The sequence below is a fragment of the Synchiropus splendidus genome, chromosome 4 (genome assembly GCF_027744825.2).
Source record: "Synchiropus splendidus isolate RoL2022-P1 chromosome 4, RoL_Sspl_1.0, whole genome shotgun sequence".
NCBI lineage: Eukaryota > Metazoa > Chordata > Actinopteri > Syngnathiformes > Callionymidae > Synchiropus > Synchiropus splendidus.
The window spans coordinates 31,043,794-31,071,562 of NC_071337.1; the positions used below are offsets into that span (position 1 = coordinate 31,043,794).

Genomic DNA, 27,769 nt, shown 5'->3' on the forward strand with positions numbered 1-27,769 from the left:
ATATATATATATATATATATATATATATATATATACAAGGGTTGTAATTCCTTCGTTCATTATTCTATTTATTAATATATTATTACAGGGTACCTTTACAGATTCACAAGAATCTGTAAGAAGAATCTACACAGATGAATTTGCAAAGAATATGCTTCTTTTCATTGTATTTAATTGTGCAGAATAGTTTTCACGTTGCTTCAATTGGCGTGGATTGCATATATATATATATATATATATATATATATATATATATATATATATATATATATATATATATATATATATATATATTAAACTCTCAGAAGTAAGAAATACCAACTATTTAGAATTAATCAAGCAAAATAGGTGCAAAACAATGATAATAAATATCGAAATGTGAGGAGGAAAAAAAGCGCAAAATATATGGCGTCTAGTCACTTCAATTATATACTATCAAATGAAGAAAAAACAGGTCTTAACGGGTTCGAAATTGATTCGGAATCATTTCCGATCGCAGAATGTGGGGCGGGTCCGGGGTGGTGACGTGGCTGGAGTCACCCGTTCTGACGTCGAAAATTTAAACACATGTCGAAGCACAAATGTGGGCGGGGGAGGTTTTCTACTACTCCTCTCACTGAATACTAGAGAAGAAGACCACTACCTATCCGGGCGTATTCCTCTTGGAGAAGCGTAGAGTATCTTTACAGCGGAGCTCACGGCATTTTTTTTCTATACAGTCGTACTCTTAACGTTTGTGTAAAATCTCTGCCATGGCCAAAGGCGAGGGAGGAGAGCAGTACTCGAACGCCAGTTTGTTGAATAAACCAGACAACGGCACCGAGGTACATCCGAAGAAGGTAAGAACAATAATTTCCTTTGAGATTCATGCTGTGGTCGCTGTGGTGAAGCCCACATGAGTGGGGCAAATGCCGGCTCAACGTATGAATGGAGCGCGCCGCGCCGCGCCGGTAGCATGACATGTCAATGAAGTGAGTCATGTACGTTGGCTTCTGAGGCGGGACGGCGGTTCGGTCTCCTTCCCGAACCCGCTATCTTGGAAGACCGTGCGATGGATGGGAGGGAGATGCTTATTTAGGATCATCCTAGGAAGGCGTTACATTCATTCCCATTTTTCTTTATTGCCCCCCTCGCCTCCTCCGTTGACGCCGTTCATGTAAGCAAAAATAGTGTTAGAACGGAGTAAATGGTTTAGGTTGGAGGCTAACCTGATAGTGGTATTTCGGGTAATTGTGAATCAAAAGCGTCGTTTTTTTAGTGGATATTGGCGCCTTAGATGTGACACGGCGCTTGTATAAATCACATACACAAAAATCGTCACTCATTCCGTGTGGTGTGTATAATTATTTATATGTATATGTTTTTTTTATCAAGTCCATTTCTTATCAAGTGGCGGTGTGTTCTGTGCTGCGTTCACGTGTCAATAAAAGCTCGTTGTGGTGAAGCGGTTGGTCGTTACAATTTGGGAACTAAATTATTTTTTCTATTTCAGTCGCACGAGTGGCTAAATTACAATGTTATTAATAAATGGAAGTGTTAAAATACAAATAACAACTCGTTGCTTCGTGAGACAGGAGCATTTTGTTGCGACAGTGTCCCTTTCTCCGACTGTGTGAATGTGGCAGACAGCACACCCTCTTATGCGACGTGTCAGATGAGCAGCTGGATCCATGAATCCCATGATTGCTTTTCTTTAAGAATATACAATAATTTGGACTAGTGGAAATGTGAAGTGATAAATGAACAGACGTTACTCTGTTATCAGTCTGGAATGGTTGCCTATCGTTGCAGATAGCTGTCTCCAGATAAGCCCAAGTGAACATCCAGAGGAAGTTGTCTTGAAATGTAAATATTGTTTTTTATAGTATTGTTTTTCCATTTTGTATATTCTATAAAATATGCTAAAACAAGCACACATTATTCAATATTTTGGGCAGGCAAATTATGCCGAGCAGTTACTCCTATGCAAAAGTGGTGTTTAGAGAATTCCCCAGACAAACAATGGAATGTTGCATTTTATGACAGGATAAAATGTGTTTCTATTCCTTGCTTCAGCTTTTGCTCTTTTCAAGTTCCATTTATTCACAAGATGATAAACCTTGTCGCTGTTGTTTTTCTAGCCAGTTCTCGCAGTATTTTGAGTCTGCTCCGGGAAATCAGATGGAACTCCCGGATTGGTCTGTGAAGAGGGTGTATTTTCAGTGTGGTCAGAGTGCTATGTGCTTTGGAAGGAATGTGTTGGTATTTAGCCACTGCAGGTCGGTGCCAAGGTGTTGCCACTCTGACTTTCTGCTGTGGTGTTTTCATGAATTTGTGGCTACTGTTGGCAGTAGTAGGCTTCAGATTGTCACAGCAGAATATTAACAAGTGTAATGAAATTGTTGAACATATGCCCATTGGATCACAGAAGTAATGTTGTCGCCTGTGTTAAGTGTCTCCAAGTATGCATGACAGCGGAGTTGCACGATGGTTGAGATTTCCTCTTCGACTAGCTTTGGTTTGGCGCTGTTGCGACCAGCAATATAGTGAATGAAAATATTATGACTTTTTGAAACACTTACCTTGTTAGGTCTACTCAGGTAAAATGTTAAATGTAATGTAAGAAAAAGCAACAGAATTGATTATACACACCACATGATATAACTCTTCTTTTTTTTTTTTTAGGTGAAAACAAAGTTGACGTGGTATGAGAAGGTTTGCTTTGCCATCGGTGGAGCTCCATACCAAATAACTGGATGTGCATTGGGCTTTTTCCTGCAGCTGTTCCTACTGGACGTAGCTCAGGTAAGTCAGAACCAGCAATTTGATCTGTTTGCATCTGTTTTTTTAAGTGGTTTGAAGCCGGAATGTCTCATTTTGATTGAATTAACCATGTTGAAATTGTTTCCAATTTTTTCTGTTCATGGGGTGATTAATGGGGTTTGACGCTAATCTGATGGTGCAGGTCAACGTGTCATTTAAAGTCAAGTGTTTCCCAAGGTTTTACTTTTGTAGAGAGTCTTTACAGTCTATTCAGTGGCACAGCATGATGTTGGTTCTAACTGCAGCGGCTCTGTCAGGTTCAATTTTAAGGACAGTGCTGGACAAATGGACCAAATAGTCCAGTAAGCAGAGAGTGCCATGTCCAACAATGAGATGTCTTTTTCGCCTCTTCCAGCAGTTAATGTCATGGTGTTAGACTTTTTCTTCGGCATAATTAGGCCTATTTAAAGACATTAACTCTAATCCTATAGTATCATGAACAAGTGAAGTGAACAAATATCTTTTTCTCTGTGTCTTAGATATTAATAGTGTGTTTGGTATGTGTTTAATGTCTCAACTGTACTCACAGCATTGCCGAGTGCACCTGCTGTTTAAAGGAAAATGTTTTTACGCGCTAAGAATGTTATACATCTGGTTACAACATTCACACCAGGCAGGTTCTATGAGTGCTAATCACAGGTTTTTGGTTGGGTTTTTTTTGACAGTTGGATCCCTTCAATGCATCCATCATCCTTTTCGTGGGCCGAGCCTGGGATGCTGTAACTGACCCCACAGTTGGATTTCTGGTGTCACGGAGCCCATGGACACGTATCGGACGTATGATGCCTTGGTTAGTGAAAGCATTTTGTCTCAGATGGTATTTCTGAGAGGTATTATTGAGAACTGTTGATGTCGTAATAAGCCAAAAACCTTCCACCATTGACCACGTATAGCCCGGAAGCATTATCTTTGTGGTGGTGAGTTATAACTGCAAGTGGAAGAGTTCCAATTCTGTACTCTAAATGTTTAGGGGCGGAGCTTGAGCTCTTCACATGAATCACCAGTTATCGCCTGACTCTGGGTTACCAGAGGTCACTCTGATGCAGTTCCCGCTCTACTACTTCCTTGTTGCCAACACATGCGTTTATTCAAGGTCCGCCCCTCCCCCGGCTTGTCTTCTCGCCCTCTGCTGTTTCTCTCACTGAAATGAACCTAGTAATGTGTGTATCCCAAATATCAAGCATCTCATATATATATATCAATTTTTTTTTTCTGAATTGGTCTGCGAGGAGAGACCTCAGCTGGCGACTGGTATCACAAAGATTCCACAGCAGGCCTTTTGGCAGATCACTGATAAATATAACTCCTGTGTGCTACTGCTGAGCTTGCATGGCCTTAACTTGAGTTCACATGTGACAGGAGAGGCACTCAAGTTTGTTCTCTCCTGCATGCACTGGTCAGTTTGTGCAGCACTCGGTCTTTCAGTCTAATATATCACTGCTAGCTCCTTTTCCACTCCACTGACGTGAGAAGCAATATTCCATGAGAAATGACTTTCAATGGCAGCTTTGCACTCTTTTATGTGGCATCAACTTGTGGGAGGGGCTCATTTCGGATGCTTTTCTTTTGTAAAGAGGTTGCTGACCCCTATTTCTATGGTGCCTAAATACCCTCCCCCACGTCTTAACCGACCACCACCCAAGAAAACTGCACACTTTGTTTTCCTTGATATAGAAAAGTCTGGTCTTTTTAATGCACCCAACTTTTGCTTAAATGAAAGTCAGTCAGCTGCTGTTCGCAGGATATAAATGACCCTGTTATGTGAGAGATGGCACTAGGTGAATGCCTGGGACTTGTCAGCAGGAGATGTTTTAAAGCCTTAGTCCTTTTAATAGCAGGGTATGAAGGGGTTTGGGTGACAAAAGTGGCCTGCTACTGGTTAACAATAATAATTCAATCACTAATGCTATCGTAATAATTTGGCATTTTATGATCCTAAAGCTGGTTACAGTTCAACCGATGCATTGTGTTTCCGTGTGAATGGGAGACATAGGCTAATTTATTGAGATAAAATAAATGCTGGTAACAGTTGATCATTACCTATGTGACCTCTGATTTCACATCAGGTTGAGTGAATAACTAAAAGCAGGTTTGGCTTACATCAAACCCTCTCATACACGACGTGCAAATTCCACTTGAGGCTTGAACCGTCTGTCCAAATCCCTCTATAGCTTGAGGCATTGTTAGTAGATTGTTAGAGGCAGAGAAGAAGGAAGCAAATATTTGAATTTGAACATGAGCACCTGATGCCTCTAGAAAAGGGTCATCAGGCCATGGGTGAACAAGGTAATGACTAATCGCCCTGACCACTCCTTAACTTTTCAGTACAGACGTCTGTTGCCGGGGCCAAGACTGATTGCAAATGCCGGTGTTCTCACTAGATCACATTCAGCCGACAGGTTTCGAGAGCTGCCGCAAATAAACGGTGCCCTTTATTCAGTAATATTTTTTTCACTGTCATGACATGAAGTTACACCGAATAAAAGTTATGATTTTGTAAAGGGTGTTTTATATATATATATATATATATATACTATAATATTGAAGTTTAAGGAGTTGAAGGAGTCGTCAGCTGTCTCGGCGACCCCCTTTACCCTTGGTCTGACTGTTCATCACACCACCGCTTAGTGCGACGTTTGTGTAAAGGATCTCCGAATTCAACCAAACATCTCCAACCTGAAATTCAGTTAGTCACGTGTTTCTCTGTTCACAGTTATCTCATCCAGCCCTAAGTAGGTATATCAGTGTGTGTGTGCGCGCATGGCCTGAGTGAGGTGACTTGGTAGATGAGGGTGGAGGGAACAATCACGTTTGTTTTCAATGAGGTCAGATTGTGATGGGAGGAACGGTGATGTTTGATAACAGGGAAGGAACAGCGGAGAGATGACTCCACATCCACTGGCTTTGTGGTGTAAGGGAGGGGGGTTGGGAGTGGACCAGCAAGGCAAGCGTGGCTTCTGATTGGTCCAACCTACAACACACCACCGTTGAAAGCCAATAGCAGCGCATTGGCAGGAATTTCTGAGGAATCCAGAGAGGTTACTGGAGTTCATGTAGAGACGTAGAATGAGGAGTTGGGCTGCTGCAGAGGAAGTCACAAGTGAGATTTTCTCACATGCAGTGAACAAGTTTGTCTGTTTTAAAACACTGGAATGACCGCGACTTGTGGCAGGAAGCAGCAGGAGTTTCCTTTTCTTCGCAATAAGCTTGTTGCCAATACTGAGCACAGACACTCTTTGTTGTCTCAACAGGTATCTTCTAACATTGCCCTGACAGAATTATGAAGGGGCGTTTAGACTTCAGTAAACTGATGACTGTTCATGGTGGTGAAATAAAGCAATACGCATTCAACACAACAGATTATTACACATTCAATTGACCAAGTTACATTTTATATTCAAAATTGACGTACATAATTTAGCTTCTTTTTTAGATTTCTTTTCCCATGACTGAAAAAAAGATTGCACCGACGGATGACATAAAAATAGAACAGACATATGACCCTGCCTTGCTGCTGCTAGTCCTATGACGGGGAGCATTACCTGCCCTTTAGTTTTTTTTAAATCCTGCAGTTAAATGTGTAATAAGGTGTAGGACACAAGACCCATGGCACATCGTCATTTTCATCAGATTTTTATGTAGAGCTGATGTTTTTCCCCATGATCTGAATCATGTTGGCATGGCAACACTATTCCCATCAATCATTACGCCTAAAACAATAATAAAATTGTAAAAATGTATCGAATTGCCTTTTTACCTCATAGTAGTGGGCATTGCCATCGAGATGCAGAGTCACTTGATTCAGAGTATTTCTATATTTCTATGGGTTTAAATGCAGCCTAATTCAAGTTTAAATAGTTTGTCTTGGTCCTGAGGTATGACTGCCTCTACACGGCTCCTTTAGCAAGCAGACACAAGGGTCCACTTTAATGAGATCACACGGCTGACAGGAACTGCCTGATGTTCACGCTGATGCTGTGACGCAAGTTAATGAAGGAGCTGCAGAGAACATTGGCTTCCGTCAAGTCGGGCTCCGATCTGTTCAGCAGCGTCATGTGATCACACCATATCAGGATGTAGATGTGAAGTCATCTATTTAGTGGGTCAACATTTACAGTCAATATCCTGAATGGTGCCTACCCTGATTTGCATGTTCGGGTGCCGATTGGATGAGAGTGATCTGGCTATCAGAGAGGCAGACTTGGCCAATAGACTTCCAGTAGTCACTTGCCCTAGAACAGGCTGCTACCTGCATGTGAAATCATCATCTAGAGGGGTGTCCAGAGAAGGCGGGCACCCTCAAAACTACACTTACTACTCATCTGTTGGATTTGTCTGCAGAGGAATAGAACCGTTTTCCTAAACAAAGCTGGATCTGTTGCATGAGTTAAGTGCGATGAGTTACTTGAACTATACTCAGTTCAGGTTTAAAATAGTTGCAGGAGTTATTATAAACTCTAAACACATCAGTGACTCATGTGATAGAAGTGTGCAGTGTGTTGTGAGCCATGGTTCACATGTTATGGGAACAAAGTTAGTGACTCTGAGCTCTGCATAAAAAAAGGCTTTGCTGTGGAAACCCTCTTTTTTTGTTCATTTTAATGGCTCATGATTTTCATTGGCATTAACTCATGTCCCTGATCTTTTGTGCAAAGTCTGGCCACACTCCAGGGAACTCAGTCATACCTAATTGTTTTATTGAGAGGAACACACTAATTTGCTCACAATATGTTATGTAAGAAGTTGCCCCCCAACCAGATGAAGACTGTGGTTTGTTTACAGATTAGAGGTTTTCACGCTTGACTGAGGTCACGTTTTCTAACCGCTGCTCTTCTCTCTTCTGTTCCCCCCACCAAAGGATTCTGATCTCAACCCCGCTGGCCGTAATTTCCTATTTCCTCATCTGGTATGTGCCCCCGTTCGACAACGGCAAAGTGGTCTGGTACCTACTTTTCTACTGCCTCTTCCAGTCTCTTCAGACGGTGAGTTTGTCACATCAGCATTGTCACATTCAGATGCGTTACTTTAAACTATTTTTTTTTTCTTGTCCTGTAATGTATCTATGTTTTAACCCCCAACCAAAAGTATATTCAAAATGTGAATTGATTCAAATGAAATATGAGGAAAACCATTAACCATCCAAAAATACAACATTGGTCTTAATAACAAGAATATGATGTAAAATATTGTGATTTTTCTATGTATAGTAAGATGAACATTGGCAAGTCTGTTTCATTCTTCAAATGTTTCAATTTAAAACTATACTGTTAACTAGATGAACTGAAGTCCGAAGTAGTAGTGTTTCAGTGAATTTAATTCTATTAAAATTCCAGATATATTTCAATGGTGTATCTTTATTTGATGGACCATGTTCTTCTTTTCTCTCTTCAGTGTTTTCATGTCCCGTACTCAGCCCTCACGATGTTCATCAGCTCGGAGCAGAAGGAGAGGGACTCGGCCACAGCTTACAGTCAGTGTTTACCCGTACTTTTATCTCTTTTTCTATCCATCTATCAATCTGATTGTTGCTTATCTTGACTTGCATCAGGGATGACAGTGGAGGTCCTGGGCACTCTGATCGGAACTGCGATCCAGGGTCAGATTGTGGGCATGGCCACTGCGCCCTGCGTTCCCAGGTCAGAGGACACTGTGAGCAACCTTACCCAACCTTCAGGCCTCAATGAAACCGCCTCAACCATCTCTTTGGAACACACGGTAGACGATTGAAACCTTGACCACGACTGAAGCAGGAGCTTATCTTAACCCTGTTGTGCCTGGTTCTTCCCTGACAGAGAGCTGCCTATATGATCGCTTCTGGAGTCATCGGTGCCATCTACGTTTTCTGTGCAGCTGTGCTTTTCTTCGGTGTGAAGGAACAAAAAGGTCTGTCTCTGTTCATTTGACTTTGTTGTAATGCCTTAAAGTGAAGGCACTAACTGCTGTTTTTCTGGACATGTGATTGTGATTTTGTAAAACAAATGACAGTAATCTTGCCTAGCCTAGTGTAGAACAGGATTATTTGAAAAGTCCAATTAATAACTGGAATTCATAACAAATGTTGACTGGAAGCCAAATTCCACGTTGATGACTCAATTATCTTGGTCTATAATTAACTTTCTTCTCCCAGAGTCTTGCTGTCCAACCACCCAGCCCATTTCCTTCCTGGGAGGCATCAAGCTGGTGATGGGATACAAACCATATGCCAAGCTCATCTTGGTTTTCCTCTTCACCTCCCTGGCTTTCATGGTCCGTTCAGAAACAAAGTAGTGTAGTGTTTGTGTTAAGGGTACATGGTGATTCACCGCCTGTTTCCTTTCTCCCTGTGACAATTCTACAGCTACTGGAAGGCAACTTTGCTCTGTTCTGCACCTACACACTGGGCTTCAGGGACGACTTCCAGAACATTCTTCTTGTCATCATGGTACGCACACACCCAGAGACACACACAGACACCTGCCACTGACATTTCCCAACTCATAGGTCGGCAGTTGCTATAGAAATAAGCTCCCTAGAAAAGCGTTCCATCTTTGTGGAGAACATAAAGTGCCTCCAGTTCGGTGTGTGCTTTGTGCGCCATTTAAAAGCATTTTCTTCTTGAATATGTGAGCATAGTATATCTCCATGCCTCCACTAGTGTCTCCTAATGTCAGCGTGTTCTCACACAGAGAAGCAGACGGTTGTTTTTCTTTTCCAAGTGAAAGTTTACTGCCTGAATTTGGAAGAAGAAGAATCACTCTCTTCTGAAAGATTGACTTTTACTTCTACTGCACTGCACTGTACTGTAACACACACACACACACGCACACAAACAGGCGCTGAGTGGGAAAGTACAGTTTGGCATGACTGAAGAGATTACCCCTTTTGATCCTTAACATCATGGAAAGGATTACTGCGCCAATGAGGTGACCTTTTTCAAGTCCATTTCAGGGCAGGGAGCATTTGGAGAGATGGAGCAGAATAGTTATCTCGGATACCTGATTTTAATCCACCTGCAACCTGACATTTTGGACTAATCCGGATCTTGCAGACATGAATGGACAAATAGTCTACTGTATGTATTAAATATTGGTTGCAGGAGGCTTTAATTGGACAAAAAAATGTTTTTACAATTTAGTCAAATACTAACGTTTAATACAATTTGTTACATTGGCTTAGACTTTATTTTAGTCGTCCCACATTGACATAAAGATCCGAAGAGTGCTGAGAGTTCCTCTGGGTGAATAAACAGGCCAATGTCCTCGTGATGAGCTCTGTGAATGTGTAGGCACATGCTGCAGCTCCATGTGCTTCTGCTGCTGCTGCCAGTCCTTGGCCTAGAAGATGGCAACTCTGAAAGAGATGGCGACTCAAAGTTGATTGATTCACCGTTCAGTGTCATTTGTGAGGACATGATCAGCTTTGCAACATCCTTCACTAGTATGCATTTTGTTTCCAGCCAACGCATTGCTTCAGAGAGTGCTGTCAGACTGGTCGCTGTCTCAGTTATAGTTCTAATCTATTTCGAGAACAGATTTAGATAAGGACTGTTAAGGACATTTTTATGAGGTTTCAGTTGAGGTGGTCATTAGTCGCGTGTCGTAAATTGATTGGCAAGTCGGGTGAAGTATGTAGATCTGTGGTCCTTTCATCGGCGCAGTGCGGGAGGTCAAACATGTATCAGCACCAACTCTTTAAACATGTTCACACCCATAGGAATGAAGAAAAAAGGCTTGTCATGTATCAGCTTTGTGAAAAGAAAACAACTTGTGATTGACATTTGTGTATTTTTGTGTGTCTACGCTTCGTCCCTCAGCTCTCTGCGACATTGGCCATTCCCTTCTGGCAGTGGTTTCTCAACCGTTTTGGAAAGAAGACAGCGGTTTACGTTGGCAGCTTGGTAAGAGAAACACAGCAGACGCCAGCTTTAAGTCTCAAGAAGCCTCTAATTCATGTGAAAACAGCAGGTTCTCAACCTGGCTGCAAAACTAAACCAACAAGAAGTAAATACTTAGTGAAGTTTAACTGCATATGTAGGGAGAAAATTAGACCCCAGATTGAGGATGTAAAGAGAGTCTACAGATATGATCCTCTGGTGTGACAGGTTCTAGTTTAAGGAGGAAGAAAAATATGAAACTTTTTTTTTCTACAAAGGCTCAGCCAAAACATTTGAATTAAGCTAACACACTGAATTATGTCTTCAATTTTTTGTTTGCTTTTGGAAAAATGCTCAAAAGAAAGAGAACCTACATAGTATTGGTGCCATTTTCCCTGCTTAAGTTTCATATATGTTGTCCACGTGTATAATATCAATAACACCTCGGTCTTACTGTGAACTTTGTTCTGTACCGCCGGGGTGTCCCTGCCGATGATTTGGGAATGACTGACCATGGCTTACATTTGTGTCTCTCCCAGTCTGTCGTGCCCTTCATGATCATGGTGGTGTGTGTGAAAAGCAACCTGATTGTCACCTACATCACCTCCTTTGCTGCCGGAGTGGGTGTGGCCTCTGCCTTCCTGCTGCCCTGGTGAGATGTCACGTCTGTTGTCTGGAGTTGGACCTCTGAGCTCTGTCTCACCCTGAAATTGTTTGACTGCCAGGTCCATGCTGCCTGATGTGGTGGATGATTTCCAAGTCCATAACCTCAAGTCTACTGGCCACGAAGCACTCTTCTACTCCTTCTTTGTCTTCTTTACCAAGTTTGCATCTGGAATTTCTCTTGGCATCTCCACACTCAGTTTAGAGTGAGTATCACCACAAACACCCCTGAGGTTTCACAGGCACTGTGATTGCGACCAATTTTCTTTAAGAATAATATATAGATAAATTGGTCCAAAAACCATTACAACATGGAAGTACAATTAAACATTGCAAAATGAAGAATTTGTTTTTCAGGTGTAGTTTCACAAAATCACATAAAAAGGTAGCAAGCGGAATGTTGATTTCTGCTCAGGAGAGCTGACCCGATCGATTCGAGATTGTAGGACATGGAGAAAATACATTGCTCCTCCCAGCACTAGTGGGATTGCATTTAATCCCGTACTGCAAAGGTATTGCCAGCCAGGGGAACTCCAGTTGGACCTCGATAGATGTCTTTCTTTTGTTGGGTAGCTAGCGCATGTTGGTGACCACTGATAATGTAGTACTCAACATGCTCTCACAGTAACTTTGGATCTACTGCCTTCAGACACCGCGGAAAGAAGTTCACTAACGAGGCTAATCTTAATCCCACAGCAGCCAAATCTCACATCAAAGCGGACTATAGATTGAATTTCCAGTATAAGAATCACATGTTTTAAAGGAGTCGGTTCTAGCCCACATGAACTGCTTTGTGACTTGTAGTGCCACCCTTCGTCGAGATTCGGAACTGCACCAGCGCAGGCTCGCTCGATGAATGCGGCTTCAGTTATGTGTGCAAAGCGGAAGCTGTGTAGCGTTGCTTTGATTTGCTCATGAAGGGTGTCAGCTGATGGCCACTGTTTCTGTCTCTCAGCTTTGCTGGCTACATCTCTAGAGGCTGCACTCAACCAGAGGCAGTGGACGTAACGCTGAAGGTTCTGGTGTCGGCCGCTCCCATCGCCCTCATCATCACCGGCCTGCTCATGCTCACGACGTATCCCGTCAACGAGGACAGGAGGCAACAGAACCGCAAGTTCCTGGAGGATCTGAGGTGAGGCACGCTCACCAGATGTGGCACACAGTCGTTGGGTTAGGCTGCGGCTCATGACATTATTTTCTTGCAGGGATGACACGGACTCTGATACAGACTCAAATGAAATGAGAAATATGGTCTAGAGAGCCGAAGAGCTGCATGGGCCTATCAGGTGAACTCCTGGCTATTTTGCACTGGACGGGACCAACCGGCCTGGACCCGTTGGATCCAACAGACACTGCCTTGCCTTGTCCGCCTCTCTACCCCACAGCTGCTGCTGCTGCTTTACAAAGCGTGACGTTCTCTTGAGACCCCACAAACAGAACCACCACACTAACTGTTTTTTTCCCCTGGTTTTGTCTGGCCGTCTAGGTCTTTCTTTCGCACTTCTCAAGTCGTTTTTCTCGACTGTAGTTTGACAGTGCACAGATGAGAGCACCTGCATCTGCTCCCTGATGGTGCTATTTCTACCATTGAGCATTAAGGACCAAGAACACTGCGTCTGTAGTTCTCTTCAAAATACTTGAATCTACACTATGCCTTAAGGTCAGCTCGGGGCAGCGCTCAAATCTGACACAGCTTGTTGGTCACTTCTCTAAAGTGGGTTTGTGTTATCTTTGTGCGACAAGGATTGGAAATAGGGAAAAGAAAAGTGACTGTGGACGAGTTCATTGCAGCATCCCTGACAGGCAGCAAGGTGGAAAAAGGTGGCTGAACCAGACAAGCGAGGTTTTTGGTACAACCACTAGAGACAGAGCTTTCATACGCCATTATTTATTTTCACAGAAGCTTCTGTGAACCGTCATGTGGGGACGTGTCACAGATGGCAGTCATCTAAGCAAAGTATTTAAGTATTTATTATTATTATTATTTTTAAACGGCTGTTTCTGGAAGCAAAAACCGCTCCAGCTCTGTGGCAACAAGACCAGTGTTTTGCAGCAACTATCGTAACATTCAATTGTAAATGAACACATATCTTGAATCTTGAAACCAAGGTTAAACAATGACAAGTAATAGTATAGTGTAGTAATAGTATACATTTTTGCCACAATGTGCTGAATGGCATTTACAGTAAGCAACCCAGAAGGTCAAATTCTGAGCCTAACCATGAGCACAGACATGCAGCATGTGTGGTGGGAAACTCGAGCTTTAGGCTTGTGTTCTTTGGCCTTAAAATCTATGTTGAGCCCCAAGATTATGATAAGAAACAAATCGATCAAGCACATGATTTCAACTTTTGTGGTTCAAAACAAAACTCATTTTGAGCAGGATATGTTGAGCACAGAAGTTGTGTTTTTCCTTAAGAAACCTGAGCCCTTAAGCTCCAATCAGAGCTCTGTAATGTATATTTAAATGTATATTGGTGCAGAATATTTTTTGTTTGTTTGTTTTGAGTCTCCACGCCCCAGCAATGTTTAATTCAGTCTTTTAAAGTCGGAATGGTGGTCTGCGTATGTTTGCCTTTTTCTTAATGAATTCCCTCTAGTGCAGTATGCAATGGAAAATGAAAGATGTTGCAAACCGCCTGCCATCATTGCTTCAATGTAACTAAAAGGGAAGCACATGACTGTAAAAGACAGAACAGTAGGACATGGTCATTTGCCTTGGCTGTTTATTTTCCAGTTTAGTTGAGAGAACAAGATGCTTTAAAATCGACTCGATCCTTGTCATGGCAGTCGGATCGACCTGTTCATATCTGTTGATATGGAAACGTGTACATACCTGCATCCTATGTTATACATACATCTTTGAGTTCATACGCCTGCGACGTGTTGCTTCTGACAACATCATGGGAAGTTTTATATTTGAGCATTTTTTTAAAAAAATTTCTTGGCGTCTGAGAGAGGTTCTGTCTTTCGAGGACGGTGTCTACACTGTACCATATTAAACTGACATTTGTACATCTTGTAAATGACGTTACATAGCCTTGACCAATTTCCCATTAGAGGCCAAATGTGAACTTGAATCCCTCAACAGTGAGACACCTTGTGTTCACACCTCTTGTACAGATATGATGTAGATTGTAAATATTTGCTTATACTTTTGTGGTTTCGAGTGAAATGAAAGGTCTGGTCTCTGTCTTGTAGCTATTTAAGGAAACTTGTTGAAGACTGTTAATAAATTCTAATTGAAAGGTCTGTGTAAATGACTCGTTTTGTTGGATGAAGAAAATGTGAGCATGAAATGAAACGTATCACAGAAAATTCGCACAGCGAGTAACAAATGTAAGAAAGCCCAATATTGTAATTCGGAAAGTAACTACCAAATTTTGAGCAGCAATCATATTGGATTGACTGAGTCCGACACTAGATTTTTAATTGCCAATAAAAATTACTGGCAAATTAATCGCACATTTTTTATTTATTTTTTTATTTTTCTGCTCCTCTGAGGCTATTCTAAAGGCTGTTGTTAACAGTATCTGTTATGTTGTAGGAGTAAACAAATGTTTGCATGGGGAAAGCATTATTGACCACTTTGGTCTTAACATCTTCCTTTAAGTTTCATTTAGAACAGATGCATAATGTGGGATTCATTTGCCTTTCATTGCAAGGTAATCTACAGTGTCTTAAGTGTGTGAGATTTAAAAAAAAAAAATCCCCAGAATTAACAGATCCTTTTCTGGTTCGAAGAAGTAAAATTTGACAAGGGTCAACTGCAAGTCCTGTGTTAAAAAAGAAATCCACATGCGTAGATAACTGAACAAATGAACGCTTTGTTTGAAAAGATCTGCTTTAAACTCATTGCTTCATGCTTCCTAATGCTCCGTTTTTTGTTTTGGGGGGAGGGTTTGTACTGGCAGCATTAAAATATTTCAATATATCTGTCTATCAAGTCATAACGGTCCATCAACATTTGTAGTTTTGAACGTGAAATCGCCCGTTTTAGAAAAATGTAGTTTTGTAAATTAACACTAGGCGGCAGCACAGCAAGAATCAGTCCGTTGGTGCAGCGGAAGTGTTGCTCTCGTCTGTCTGGCAGCGGCCGGAATACGAGAACTCGGTAACATTGTTGTGCAGCCTCATGATGGTATGAAAGCGATGAACTGAAAGTGTTTTGCCTCGAACAGGTTCATCCTTGACATGGCTGCGAACCCTCCCGGGGTGGGCGTCCAGGACAAGAGAGCTGCAATCCTGGCAGAGCTGGACAAGGAGAAGCGGCGGCTGCTGCAGAGTCAGCCCATGAACAGTCCTGGAGCCAACACCGCCCTGTCGTCCAGACCCGGTGGGAAAGAGGTTCGAGACAGCGCCGAGCAGCAGCACATCGCTGCACAGCAGAAGGCTGCGTTGCAACACGCACACGTCCACTCGTCTGGCTTTTTCATCACCCAGGACTCCTCTTTCGGAAACCTCATCCTGCCGGTGCTTCCACGCCTCGAACCCGACCTGTGACCCGGGGCGTCCATAACCGATGTTTACACGAAGCCTGGCTGTGGTGGACACAACAGGCTTTTTTTTTAAACGACTCATTTATTTTAACCAGTTCTGCGTTCGACGGCGACTAGTGAGTGAGGGTGAAGCGAAAGTTTTGCTGGTTGAAGGGCTCAGTCGTTGTGCCGCTGCTCTCCAACCAACTGAAACGGAGTTAAAGAACAATATAAGGTTTACACTCACCACCTTATCTACTATCAATAGGGATCTGTTGTCACGGGATGCAAAAAACGGCTTTGACCCAGTAGATTGCGTGTGATTACTTGTGTGTGCTGTTATAGTGGGTTTGGCTTGGACCAGTTTTTTTTCGCAGTTGGATCAGAATTTTATATTCCAACCCAAACACAGCAGTCAGAAACGTGAAGATATTGAAGGGAATCGAAATAAGGTATTGCTGTATGCTGACGACCTTCTTCTTTGCATGAATAACCCCATAGAATGCATTCCATGCCTCATAAATCTGCTCTAAAGGTCCAAAAATATCTCGAGTCACAAATGAAACTTGAATAAGACCATTCAATTTTTTTAAATTAAATATCTGGGTCCCAAAACGTTTGTCAATAATCTAGATGAATACATCAATCCCCAAACTGAAAAGAATATGGCCACAGAAACTAAGAATGAAGGTGGAAATATTCTCCAGCTTTACTGCAGTAAATACTATAAAAATCTGAATTCACTTCCATTGATCCGACAATCTTCTTTCCTTTGCCATGGATTAATGCAGTTTAAGTTTTACCCGGGACCCGTTACTCAAATGACTGATTTGCAAAAATATGTCTGTCAATCCTCAGGCGTCTGTTATCAACTTTGTCTCTCCACCACTCAAACCAAACCCTTTTACAGCTGTGTTTGGAGTTGTAACAGCAAGAGTAGAACAGTCAAAAGAGAGCGATAGCATTTGGGAGTCTCCAGGGACCTCGTGTCTTCTTAATGACTTGGAACAAGCCCCTTTCAAAAGATGGATACATAAAGTGCTCTTTATTTCTGCAAGCACATAAAATGAGAAAGACCCTGAAGAGAACACCTCAGAACTTGGTTTGGTCTCTGTTTATAAATAAAGTCTTTGAAGGTCTAAAACGCTGACTCTCGATCGCTGACACATTGTTGATTTGAAAACTGATGGATGCTTCCCCCGTTTTTTTTTTTTCTTTGCATGGTCCTGTTGAGGGAGAAGTTTCTGTCATTGTCTGTGTATGATTGTATTGTATTGTACTGTTTACATGCCATTATTGTTTGTATGTTGTCTATAAAAATGCTAAATTTGAGGCCACTAGAGAACTGGAGGGCTGCTCCTTTGTCAGCACCACAGGGACATGATGAGATTTTTTTTGATAGTATTTTTAGTTAAATTACATTGTGATTTTAGATACATTTAAAATAAGTAATGGCCTCAGGCTGGAGAAAGACGAAGTGTTCTTGTGTTTCATCTCCACAGGGGTTAGTTATAGTATTGAAAACGTCTTGCATTGAATGCATGGGTTTTCCCACTGACAGATGGAGACACAGTAGGCCCAATCACTGGCACTGGTCAGGGATGAGGAGGTTGCGGCTGTGCCTACCCTTTGGCATTTTCCCATACATGATGTGGCCAAGTGTGCAAGCTCTTCACTTCTGCTATGGAATGTGTTGGAACACTCTGTGTGGACTTCCAGAGAAAGTGGACACCTTGTGCTCAGTTTACGAGCTGGGGGTTAAAGACAAGGAAGAGGTCTCTTTCTGTGGAAGAGATTCATGAGACCCATGTGGTTATGGCAGCCTTCCTCCGCATGGCACAGGCTTTCATGAAGGACAGCAGAAGGGGTTGTGCACTTGGGCATGTAACGTGGTTAGTCAGAAGATGGCGGAAGATGGCTCAGGTTAACCAAGCAGAAGCGTCCATCGTTAAGCGGACCTGATGAAGTATAGGCAAGGCATGAAGACACAACTGGCAGGAGAGGAGGAGAAGGGAGCCACCGAGCAGTGGCGGAAGCCATGGTGGAGCCAGAGGCCTGGTGCATCCAGCAGCAGCGGTGGCAGCTGGACAGAAGAAGAGTCCCAGTTCATTCTCAACTAAGGCCCTACTCCAGGGGTAAACAAACCAGGCCTGCCAGACTGCCAGGTTAACTGATCAAGGTCTCCAGACAAGGTGTCCTGCACCCACCTACACTAATAAGTGTAATAAGTTGCAGTTGTAAAATGGTTTGGCATGTGAGGTGGCACCACTCCTAACAATAAATTCAGTTAGGTGAATTGAAACTGAATGGTTCCCATGGTGCTCCGCACCCGTGTGAGGTATGTGTCTGTTACTGTTTCATTCTGCTTTGTTGTTCCTCGTAAACAGAGTGGACAATACGAGATGCTTTCAACTTCAATCTTGAGGTCTATTTATCCTTCTTCAGCAGCTTTCTTCAACCATGCTTCTTGCATTTGCCATTTCATGTACACTCATTACAGTCCTCTGTCAACACGACACAGAACAATGCCTATATTGTCGCAGTTCTGGTTCCCGCACGCAATTTTTGAACCAGTCAGCATGTTCAGACGGGAAAAGACTGGTTCGGAAACCTGAACAGTTGGTTAACGGCTGGAACCGACAAGCTCCTGAACCGTGACCTCACCACATTGGTTGGTCAGCTCCAGTGCACCAAGCTGCTCATGCTGGTGGAGTTGAACACCAGAGAAGTAGGAACACACATGGATGAAAACAGCACATTTGAGCACCTCATGTTCGGTATAATGCCAGTGGGACAGGCATTGGTGAAATGAAATAGATAATTTGCCTGTAAATCCCATAGTGTAGTAACCAGCACAATAATTGGTAGATGGGCTGCAAAGCATCATGGGAATTGTTCACGCTTATTCACCGTAACACCGAGTTTATTGTTGAGCGTGATGGCACCTCACAAGCCACGTAGATCATGCGCTGATCAAAGTTATGGAAACAAATGTGTTAGCCATGGTGAACTGGTACTGGTCCGTGGCCTGGAGGAGGGGACCTCTGGCATAGATGGTGTTATTCCAGTATCAACTGTCCGCCTCAGCTATACTGAGCAGCGGTTCGCAGAGAGCGCGAATACGTTAGCACAGGGTTGCCAAATCTATCAGAAGTGACGTAAAACTCGCAAAAGAGGCTTTTGACTTTCTGGCCCGTTCTGTCCTCCAGAAAGTATCTGGAGTGCCCTGAAGTCTTTTTCTGCTCGTCTAGTGGTTTGTGGATGTGGTGTTGTCTTTGGTCAGGATATGTCAAGCCAATAGTGAAGCCCACTAGAGGGTGAAGCACTTACAAGATGATAAGTAGTATGAAAAGTAGTAGCTATCTGAATGTAACTTTAGTTCTATCAATACATGTAGAGCCCTCCAACTGTGTGCCCAGCAGGACCTGTTTTTCCCTGTGTTTCCAAGAGAAGACGAATGACGTGGTGCAGGGGAGCCTACCTGGGTTGAGAGTCAGTCAATTTAACCCTCAGGTGTGAGCCGGGGCCTCAGAGTATATGAAAAAATAGCTCTGCACCTATTTATTGAGCTGAAGTTACATTCGGGCTTATACTACTTCTATTACTTTGCTGCATTACCAATAAGGTGGCACCACATACAGTAATAGCGTATTTCTTTCTGTAAGGACAGATGATGCCTGCACCTTAGATATTTATATATGTTTTAGGTTTGCAATAGATGTTACATATATCATCGCGGTCTGTGATCTTAATATAAAATGAGTTATTGTAAAATGTTCAATATAATATTTTAGACTGGTGGAACATTGGAATCAAACCTTTCAGCAAAAGCAATAATAATAATAACAATAGTTATACCACAGTCTGTCTTTCAACATACAACAGTCAATGTGACTCTGTGCTCGATTGTTTTAGCCTCAACTGCAATCGATAGCAGAGTCCGCTGATGCAACGTCTCTGACAGCCGGTGCTCTCCTCACTCACGCCTCCCCTGCGGCCACATTTGGAGGTAAATAAACAGCTAATACGGGTTATGGTCCTGTTTGGTGGATGTTCCAGTGACCGATTCTAGCGGGCTGACTACTGTGAACGGGTTGGTACTGTGAATTTGGAAGGGGTTCGGCTCACCTTTGCGTATCTGCTGAGCTTCACATGGCTCTAAAGCTAAGTTGCTAGCTAGCCACATTATCTGGTGCCCCATTCATTAACGCAACGTCATGTTCGCAGCAGTCGAACTGCCCCGGACTCAACATAGTGATGAATATATTAAGACTGTGGAAGAGTGTGGAGTTTGTCTAAGGTTTAAATGACGTCACGGTGTACTTCTAGATTGCATGAACAGTTTTACCTATGGAAAAATAATTTCCAAGAGCGAGATGTCAGCAGATGTCCTTAAAGGCCACTTCACCTCATCTTATGTGCACTTTTATTAAAACAATACATTCCTACTCAAGAATGCGATGTGATTTGATATCGGCTTATGGAGTTGATAGAATGCTCACTGTTTTCATAGTTTGTCTTTGTACAGTATGAAGTAAATAGCATGTCTTGTTGTTGTTATTATTATTTTCACTACTCGGAAAAGTAGTGATTTATACTGCCCAAGGTGTGACAGATTCATCATCCTGTCTTTTTCACTGTTTCTGTTTAGGTGAAAAATAAAAACTATGAATTATGATTGAAGACTTGAATTTGGACAAAACAAAAAACAAAAACCGAACAAATATAATCTTATTTAATCATAGTGACAAGATGAGAGATGAGATGACATGAAAATAATGTAAAATGCCTTATCCAAAAATACACGCTCATGCTGCAGTCGTGTTTCCAGTCAAATCTGCACCATGGCGGATCAGCTCAGTCCTGATGAGAAGTTCCACCTCATCACCAGGAATCTCCAGGTAACAGCTAAATAACATTGTTGGATCCACCGTGGGTATGTATGGACCAGCTGTGTTGCGCTTGGTGGTGTCTTGTAGGAGGTGCTTGGAGAGGAGAAGCTGAAGCAGGTCCTTCAGGAGAGAGAACTCAAGGTTTACTGGGGCACTGCAACCACTGGGAAGCCACATGTCGCCTACTTTGTTCCCATGTCCAAGATCGCTGACTTCCTAAAGGCTGGATGTGAGGTGTGTGTCCGCTGACTCTCAGGCACATGAAACACTGTGGATCAAATATGATTATGATCATTGTTTTGCTTTGTGTCACTGAAGTCACGTCAGTCCAAAGTGTTTCGTACTACAAAAACTGTACTTGTCCTAAAATGTACACTTATTTTATAATTCCATAGCGTATCAATTTGACTGTGATATTAAATAAAGTTTTTTTTTTGTTTTTGTTTGTTTTTTAACTGTTTTTTTCAAATTTAAAATTTTACAAAATACAGGCATTATGATTGAAAATGATACATACAATTGTTTATAACATGTAAGAAAAGACAGAGAACAATAAAATAAAATAAATAAATAAATAAATAAAATATAGACAGAAAAACATTGGGGATATTACAATAACTTATAATTACGATAAGGTTGGATTTCTTTGCTGAAAAATGTTCCACTTTGTTAAATAAAGTTGTTTTACTTCCCAGGTTACAATTCTGTTTGCAGACTTGCATGCCTACTTGGACAACATGAAGGCCCCGTGGGAACTGCTGGAGCTCCGGGTGAAATACTATGAACAAGTGATCAAGGCCATGCTGGAGAGCATTGGTGTACCTCTGGACAAGCTCAAGTTCATCAAAGGAACAGATTATCAGCTGAGCAGGTCCGCCAAGGAGGTGTGGAGCTTTGGAGCTGGTCAGCAATAACTTTTATGTCTGCCTGCAGAGAGTACTCCCTGGACGTGTACCGCCTGTCCTCCATGGTGACCGAGCATGACGCTAAAAAGGCAGGGGCTGAGGTGGTGAAGCAGGTGGAGCATCCTCTGTTGAGCGGTCTGCTCTACCCTGGGCTGCAGGTAGGTCGGGGCAGATGAGTCGATGAACTAACTCGTCTGACAGAGGAAAGTTGGATTTGATGCAGTGTCAAGTCATTTGCTGTACTATTAATTAGGGCCATTATGGACAAAAAAAAACATAAGTGTTGTGATTTCACCGATAACAATGAATATCACGATAAAAATATTTTCATTCTATTCCATGTGTTGGATACTATCATTTGTTAAATATAATAGTTTGAAAAAGTGTAGAGATGAGAAATTCAGTGCTTCACGACTCTGGTAGAAGCTGCTGGTGTCTGACAGACTGCTCTGCCAGCTTTATTTGGGGGTTAAATCGAGTCGTCTGTCTGCTGTATCTCCTGTCTCACGACAGTCTACTTTAACTATGGACCCAACTGGACACGTCTAGAAATAATGTGAATAAATGATCCTTTAGTCATATTCTATTCTTGAAATCATTATACAAACTGTCAGTTTTTGTCTTCTGTGATGAAAAACCTTTTCACAATTCTCTCTCCTAAAACTCGTTGACTTGTTGAAGATTTCACTAATACTTTGACTGGATCAGAATTTGTTGATGGTCCCTAACTGATGCCGCAGTGTAGTATTAGTGAACCGTAAGAGGACACCGCCGCCAATACCGGAGCGATGGTCCGTCCAATATCCAACTATTTACAGTGCAGCAGGAGACCTGCATGTGTTGATGTGAACCAAGGCAGGCGACCACGTCAGAGAACCTATGAGGACCACTCCATCTAATAAAATAAACTGGGATCCAGAGACTCAGAGTCGACCAGTGTCATTATCAAAGGTTCCCTGTATTAAAAATAAGTTACAAACGATATGATTGTGAACCAAAGTCCACCACACTCTCCACAACTGTCGCACGGCGGTGTTGTCGAATGCCACAGAGCTGGAGAGCGCGGCACACCATCACGGTCTCCTCATGTTCACGTGTGCAGGTCCAATGCAGCGAGTGTGTCATGTGTTTATTGAATTTATCGTGAGGTACAGAATTCTCAGCATGGGGACCGTTTTTGGCGCTAGTTATCACCTATCCCTATTATTAATACAATCATTGTCAAATGTTTTAAGTTTAAAAAGGTATTTCAACTTTGGTCTTTGGCCTCAGTTGTCTAGCAAGTGTATGATCCAGTGTGTCACAAAACTCTGTGGTTGTTTGTCACAGGCTCTGGATGAGGAGTACTTGAAGGTGGATGCTCAGTTTGGAGGAGTCGACCAGCGGAAGATCTTCACGCTGGCAGAGAAGGTGTCCTCTCATCATCGTATGAGTTCATCATTTTCTGTGGAAACTGCAACTAAGTTACTAATTCCTTCTCGCCCCAGTACCTACCGTCTCTGGGCTACGCCAAGCGCTCACATTTAATGAACCCCATGGTACCAGGACTGACTGGTGCCAAGATGAGTTCCTCAGAAGAAGTCAGTCACCAGAGTGATTTCTGTTGTGTGCCATCATATTTCTGTTGACATCACACTGCTCCTTTATCGCTCGCAGGAGTCAAAAATCGATCTCCTCGACTCCAAGGAAGACGTGAAGAAGAAGCTGAAGAAAGCGTTCTGTGAGCCCGGAAACATCCAGAACAATGGAGTTCTATCGTTCGTCAAATATGTTATCTTTCCTCTCCGTGGAGGTAAAACTGATAAGATGACATACTCTGCATTGTCTCACACATGATTCACTTCTTGCAAACCGCATCCTCCACTCCTTCATTCATGCTTTGTCCAAGAGTGAGATCGTACCTGAAGATTTTGTCTGATATTTGATTTTGTGTTCCAGAGTTTTGCATCAAAAGGGACCCGAAGTGGGGCGGTGACAAGGTCTTCACTGTTTTTGAGGAGTTGGAGAAAGAGTTTGCTGAGGAGGTACAGTTTAGGGTGTTCTGTCGGCTGTGGTACCTGTTGACTTCTGCTCTCACTGGTCTTCCTCTCTCACGTCAACAGTTGATCCACCCTGGAGACCTGAAGGCCTCAGTTGAAGTGGCTCTCAACCAACTGCTAGAGCCCATCAGGAAGAAATTTGAGTCGCCAGAGCTTCGCAAGCTCACCAACTGTGCTTACCCGGACCCCTCGAAGACGAGTGAGTGACACCTCCTGGTTGTAAAGTCAGTCCATGTTGCGCCGTCCTTGCCATGAACCTGCCGATGACTCAGCATTCTGCTGCTTGTTGCACTGATGGATGATTGCAGGAAAGGTAACCTCATTGCTGCATCTTGGACATGTCAAGGGTTTTATTGAAGCCCTCTTGCACCACCTGGCGGTCACGCACCTTCTACGTAATACAGCCTACCTGCAGTTACTCTAAAACTGTGATAGTGACGCGCCCATGAAAGTTGGGCAGCCTTGTCATATGTGATCCCTTCATTTTGATTCTATACATTTGGGATTAGAGAGCACTCTCAGGGTCTTCTGCCACGCAACTACAGGACACCAAGAGAGCGCTTTGCTTATCTTGTCTTATCTTATGCCTCTTGTCCAGTCCCTAGTCCTTCACCAACTCGCAGCCCATGGTGCCGTGCAGCACTCCAGGAAGTGTCCTCTTAATCTCAACGGCTGTCTGTTATTCTAAAAAGATAATTTTCCTTTTCAAAACGTGGTTTAAAAAGTAAAGTTGTTCAAGTAAACTGGTTGTCCAACACAGAAGAGACCACCAAAGTTGGTGCAGTGGCAGTAGCCGGAGCATCACAGCACAGTCTTCAGTTAGTGCAGTGTCTGTGCTCTGTCGTCTGTTCATCTGTGTTTTGTGTCAGTATAGTAGGTGGGCCACTGCCTTTATATTTTACTCGGCTGTCTGAGGTTGTGCAGCTGGTTTGACCGTCAGCAGTGTCACACCTCAGTAGTGTTTTCAGATTCTGATCTTCTTCAGGTAATGTGTTGACCTTCCTCTTCACCTTCTCTCAGAAGGAGCAGGGAAAGGTAACAAGGTGGCAGGGGGCGCTGTCGAGGAGGAGCTGGTTCCCTCCAGACTGGACATCCGTGTTGGCAAGGTCATCAGTGTGGAGAAGGTGGGACGTGTGTCTCTTCCCATGCTTTGTTGTGAATGCTCAGTTGTGAACAAAGGTGGTCGCTCTCAGCACCCAGATGCCGACTCACTTTACCTGGAGAAGATCGACGTGGGCGAGGCAGAACCGAGAACAGTTGTCAGCGGTTTGGTGGCCTACATTCCGCAGGAGGATCTGCAGGACCGGATGGTGGTGCTGCTGTGCAATCTGAAGCCTCAGAAGATGCGTGGGATTGAGTCTCAGGCCATGCTGCTGTGTGCCTCTATGTGAGCCCCGCCGACACACACGGAACAGGTCCAGCCACGAACAACGTTCATCAGTTTCTTGTCTTTTCAGTGAAGGGGAGCCGAGAAGAGTGGAGCCTCTGGATCCTCCTGAGGGGTCCTCTCCCGGGGAGCGGGTATTTGTGGAAGGGTATGAGGCGGGACAGGCAGATGACAAACTCAACCCCAAAAAGAAAGTGTGGGAGAAGCTACAGGTATGCCGGTACTGCTAATCCATTTGGAGAGAAAAGACATTTCCTGCTGAGCTCAGCCAATTTCTCTTAAGCCTGGATGCTGTTGAAAAGGCCCCACAAGGGACTGACTTGTGTTTTGTCGCTGCAGGTGGACCTGAATATCTCGGACAACTGTGTGGCACAGTGGAAAGAGCAGCGGCTGGTGACCAAGCTGGGACAGATCACGTGTAAGACACTAAAGGGAGGAAACATCAGTTAGGAGTTGTTGGTCTAGTATTTTGTGTCAAACGTCCTCCTGACTCTCCTGGGTCAGTGCTGCGGCCTGTTCTCCACAATCATGCTTTGAACCCCCGTCCACTCTCGCTTCTTTACACAGCAGTGGCGTGATGAATCTGAAGCGCTATAAATCATGTTGTCACTGTGAAGTGTCACTGTTGCCCATTGTAACAATGGCATGATAATAAAATGGAAAACCTTTCCGGTGTCAGCAAAGGGGAATTAAGTCAGCGTTTCATCTTTTGTCGTGAATGAATGGGAAGTGACCATGGGCTGATAACTCCGCAGCAGTGAAGGTTTAGCTGAGGAACCATTGTCACACTTGGTCTCAGAAATTAATGCTAGTTCAATTCTGTGCTTTCATTTATCTTCTTGTTATCTAAATATTTTAATATAAGTCTGAGAGGAGCTCAAAGAACAACACAGTCGGTTTCATCTGTATCATTTCCCCTCATATCCTGAGGAAAAAATATATTGTCTTGTTCAGGTACCCAACATCCCAAGCTTGCATGTCACCATGATCATTGACATTCCAATTATGCCAAGTCATCATGTTTGTAATCCCTGCTTTTAAAATGTGTCTCATCAGAACGTGTCATGAACCTGGTCATGTTTTGAGAGAAAATGAAAGCACACGACAAATTTGCAATAACTTTATTTATGGAATTAACACCTACATTTTTTTTCATCCATACCAAAAATAAATGCAACACTTAAATTTACTCCCATTTGCATTTTTCTAAAGGAAATATTTAAATAAGCTCTTGAATAGAAGCGTCTGCTGGCATTAAAGGTAAAAATGTGTGGAGGATAAAACCTGCAAAACATTTTACCAGCAGTCAAAAAGTCAGTCCATTTATTTGGCGAGACGATTGCACTGATCTTGCTGCTGCACACGATACAAGTGAATGTGAACATCAGATAACTTTAACAACTAAAGGGCAGCAGCAAGTCTTATTGATCAATAAACCAAATGTTCATGTGTCAATTTTTGTCACACACTAACTCTACATTTTCTCTTGCCTTGAAGTCGCTCATGTAACTGTGCCTCCTCATAGCAGCTGCCATTATCAACAGCAATAACCGCTTTCAGTCAAGCCAAGCGTCTGCTCATGGTCCTGCTGATACGTTGGGAATCCTCCTGTGTCTGTGAATTGACTTTGTTTCTCTGATAAGCACCATTTATTATCATTAACATAAGAAGACTAAAACTATAAAAGCTTAGTTATATTAAACATTTTTAGCATCACACTAGGAACAAAATGTATACAAATGGGATTGGAAATCAAAGCGTTACATTTCCAAACTGGTAAGTCAATTTTCTTGTCCACATGTGGTGTGATTCACACAAAATTACAAGAAATTCAAATTGTGCAAATTTCCTTAAAACATCTGGTGTGGGGATTTTGGATTAGCGCAACATCATTTCACATTTGATACAAATCTGACATCACACAAGGAGCATCCAGTGTACCGCCTTTTTTTTTCCCCCCATGTTGTGGTTCCTACGACGATGTAGTCAGACTGTACAACGTGCCTCCTCTGAGCCTCTTTCCCCGCACACTCCCACGCATCACAGTGAGAGGCCGTACAGCTGTAGCTCATGAGAATCCTCTGTACACAAATGCTTTAACTTGGAGCGGAGAGAAACACTACCCAATTCTTCCTGCAGGAGGCAACTAAGCATACAGAAATGCAGCGCCACCCTGAGGGGCCTGAGAATGTAGAAAAATACTCCGGAATAAAGCTTTTATAACAAAGTAGGAGTGCTGTTTTTGCATCACCATGTGGGAAGGCCAGAAGAGGCTAAGGCTTTTGGAAAGGAGAGATCACACAACACTGAATAATCTTGTTTACGTCGACGAGACCTCCTTCTCCAAGTGTTCTGCTTCTTCCTGATCGGCCTCCGCGACAGATCAACACAGACCTTTCAAAACAGGGTTTCGATGGTGTCGGCAGTCACTCGTGTCGCTGTGGAGGAGAAGAAGAGAGGTCAGTTGTAAGGATGACAGTGGAAGAATCTAATGGAGACGCTGCGGCCTGATCATGAGCTTTCTGTTCCATCTACTGGACGTGGCTGCAGTCATGAGACACTGCTGTGTTTTCAGAAAGAGATAGGTGGAGTTGTTGTTGTTGGTTTGTTTGGATTCTTAAAATGCCACACAAACATCCCACTTGGACTTGTGAGATTGACAGGAGAACCAAGAAAATGATAAAGAAAGTGATGGCGCCTCCAACAGCAAAAACTGGTTGAAAAGCACCTGTTGGAGCAGTTTAGTTGAGA

The 27,769-nt window shown here is 42.9% G+C and overlaps 4 protein-coding genes across 10 annotated transcripts in view; 3 read left to right on the plus strand and 1 right to left on the minus strand.

The window, feature by feature from the left end:
• The first annotated feature begins 583 nt into the window (after nt 1–583).
• Nucleotides 584–14,573, plus strand: mfsd2ab (MFSD2 lysolipid transporter A, lysophospholipid b). 2 transcript variants are annotated; one of them, XM_053863194.1, is made up of 15 exons: nt 601–839; nt 1,792–1,845; nt 2,665–2,784; nt 3,468–3,592; nt 7,661–7,784; nt 8,194–8,272; nt 8,351–8,517; nt 8,595–8,685; nt 8,930–9,048; nt 9,140–9,223; nt 10,595–10,678; nt 11,194–11,306; nt 11,380–11,523; nt 12,273–12,449; nt 12,523–14,573. In XM_053863194.1, the coding sequence occupies exons 4-15, from the start codon at nt 3,582–3,584 to the stop codon at nt 12,572–12,574; spliced, it is 1,245 nt and encodes a 414-aa protein (XP_053719169.1). In that variant the 5' UTR covers nt 601–839; nt 1,792–1,845; nt 2,665–2,784; nt 3,468–3,581; the 3' UTR covers nt 12,575–14,573. The 2 variants fall into 2 exon arrangements, with proteins under 2 accessions (XP_053719168.1, XP_053719169.1); XM_053863193.1 differs by lacking the exon at nt 1,792–1,845 and having other exon boundaries at nt 584–839.
• A 791-nt stretch (nt 14,574–15,364) lies between these two features.
• On the plus strand, nt 15,365–17,921 carry LOC128757529 (SOSS complex subunit C-like). Its single transcript, XM_053862885.1, has 2 exons — nt 15,365–15,431; nt 15,499–17,921. Exon 2 carries the CDS (start codon nt 15,512–15,514, stop codon nt 15,818–15,820), a length of 309 nt encoding a protein of 102 aa, XP_053718860.1. The 5' UTR covers nt 15,365–15,431; nt 15,499–15,511; the 3' UTR covers nt 15,821–17,921.
• A 1,787-nt stretch (nt 17,922–19,708) lies between these two features.
• On the plus strand, nt 19,709–26,401 carry yars1 (tyrosyl-tRNA synthetase 1). 2 transcript variants are annotated; one of them, XM_053862767.1, is made up of 14 exons: nt 19,709–19,804; nt 20,627–20,696; nt 20,775–20,921; nt 21,383–21,558; nt 21,621–21,750; nt 22,922–23,002; nt 23,080–23,172; nt 23,249–23,384; nt 23,531–23,616; nt 23,695–23,830; nt 24,652–24,755; nt 24,825–25,018; nt 25,089–25,230; nt 25,358–26,394. In XM_053862767.1, exons 2-14 carry the CDS (start codon nt 20,640–20,642, stop codon nt 25,466–25,468), a joined length of 1,593 nt encoding a protein of 530 aa, XP_053718742.1. In that variant the 5' UTR covers nt 19,709–19,804; nt 20,627–20,639; the 3' UTR covers nt 25,469–26,394. The 2 variants fall into 2 exon arrangements, with proteins under 2 accessions (XP_053718742.1, XP_053718744.1); XM_053862769.1 differs by lacking the exons at nt 19,709–19,804; nt 20,627–20,696 and having other exon boundaries at nt 20,781–20,921; nt 21,402–21,558; nt 25,358–26,401.
• The window catches only part of kiaa1522 (KIAA1522 ortholog), a 43,770-nt gene continuing 42,126 nt past the window's right edge, over nt 26,126–27,769 (minus strand). For all 5 annotated transcript variants that reach the window (XM_053862763.1, XM_053862762.1, XM_053862761.1 and 2 more), the window contains one exon: nt 26,126–27,456. In XM_053862763.1, the coding sequence (XP_053718738.1) occupies nt 27,416–27,456 (41 nt within the window). In that variant the 3' untranslated portion in view covers nt 26,126–27,415. The remainder of the gene's footprint in view (nt 27,457–27,769) is intronic.

What these genes read in the sequence shown, in the direction of transcription:
- mfsd2ab (XM_053863193.1), top strand. Translation starts at nt 753, where the DNA reads ATGGCCAAAGGCGAGGGAGGAGAGCAGTACTCGAACGCCAGTTTGTTG. An exon ending in ATCGGACGTATGATGCCTTG is followed by an intron (nt 3,593 to 7,660) that starts GTTAGTGAAAGC and finishes CCCCCACCAAAG; the next exon opens with GATTCTGATCTCAACCCCGC. An exon ending in TCTTCCAGTCTCTTCAGACG is followed by an intron (nt 7,785 to 8,193) that starts GTGAGTTTGTCA and finishes TTCTCTCTTCAG; the next exon opens with TGTTTTCATGTCCCGTACTC.
- LOC128757529 (XM_053862885.1), top strand. Translation starts at nt 15,512, where the DNA reads ATGGCTGCGAACCCTCCCGGGGTGGGCGTCCAGGACAAGAGAGCTGCA.
- yars1 (XM_053862767.1), top strand. Translation starts at nt 20,640, where the DNA reads ATGGCGGATCAGCTCAGTCCTGATGAGAAGTTCCACCTCATCACCAGG. An exon ending in TATCTTTCCTCTCCGTGGAG is followed by an intron (nt 23,385 to 23,530) that starts GTAAAACTGATA and finishes TTTGTGTTCCAG; the next exon opens with AGTTTTGCATCAAAAGGGAC. An exon ending in AAGTGTGGGAGAAGCTACAG is followed by an intron (nt 25,231 to 25,357) that starts GTATGCCGGTAC and finishes TTGTCGCTGCAG; the next exon opens with GTGGACCTGAATATCTCGGA.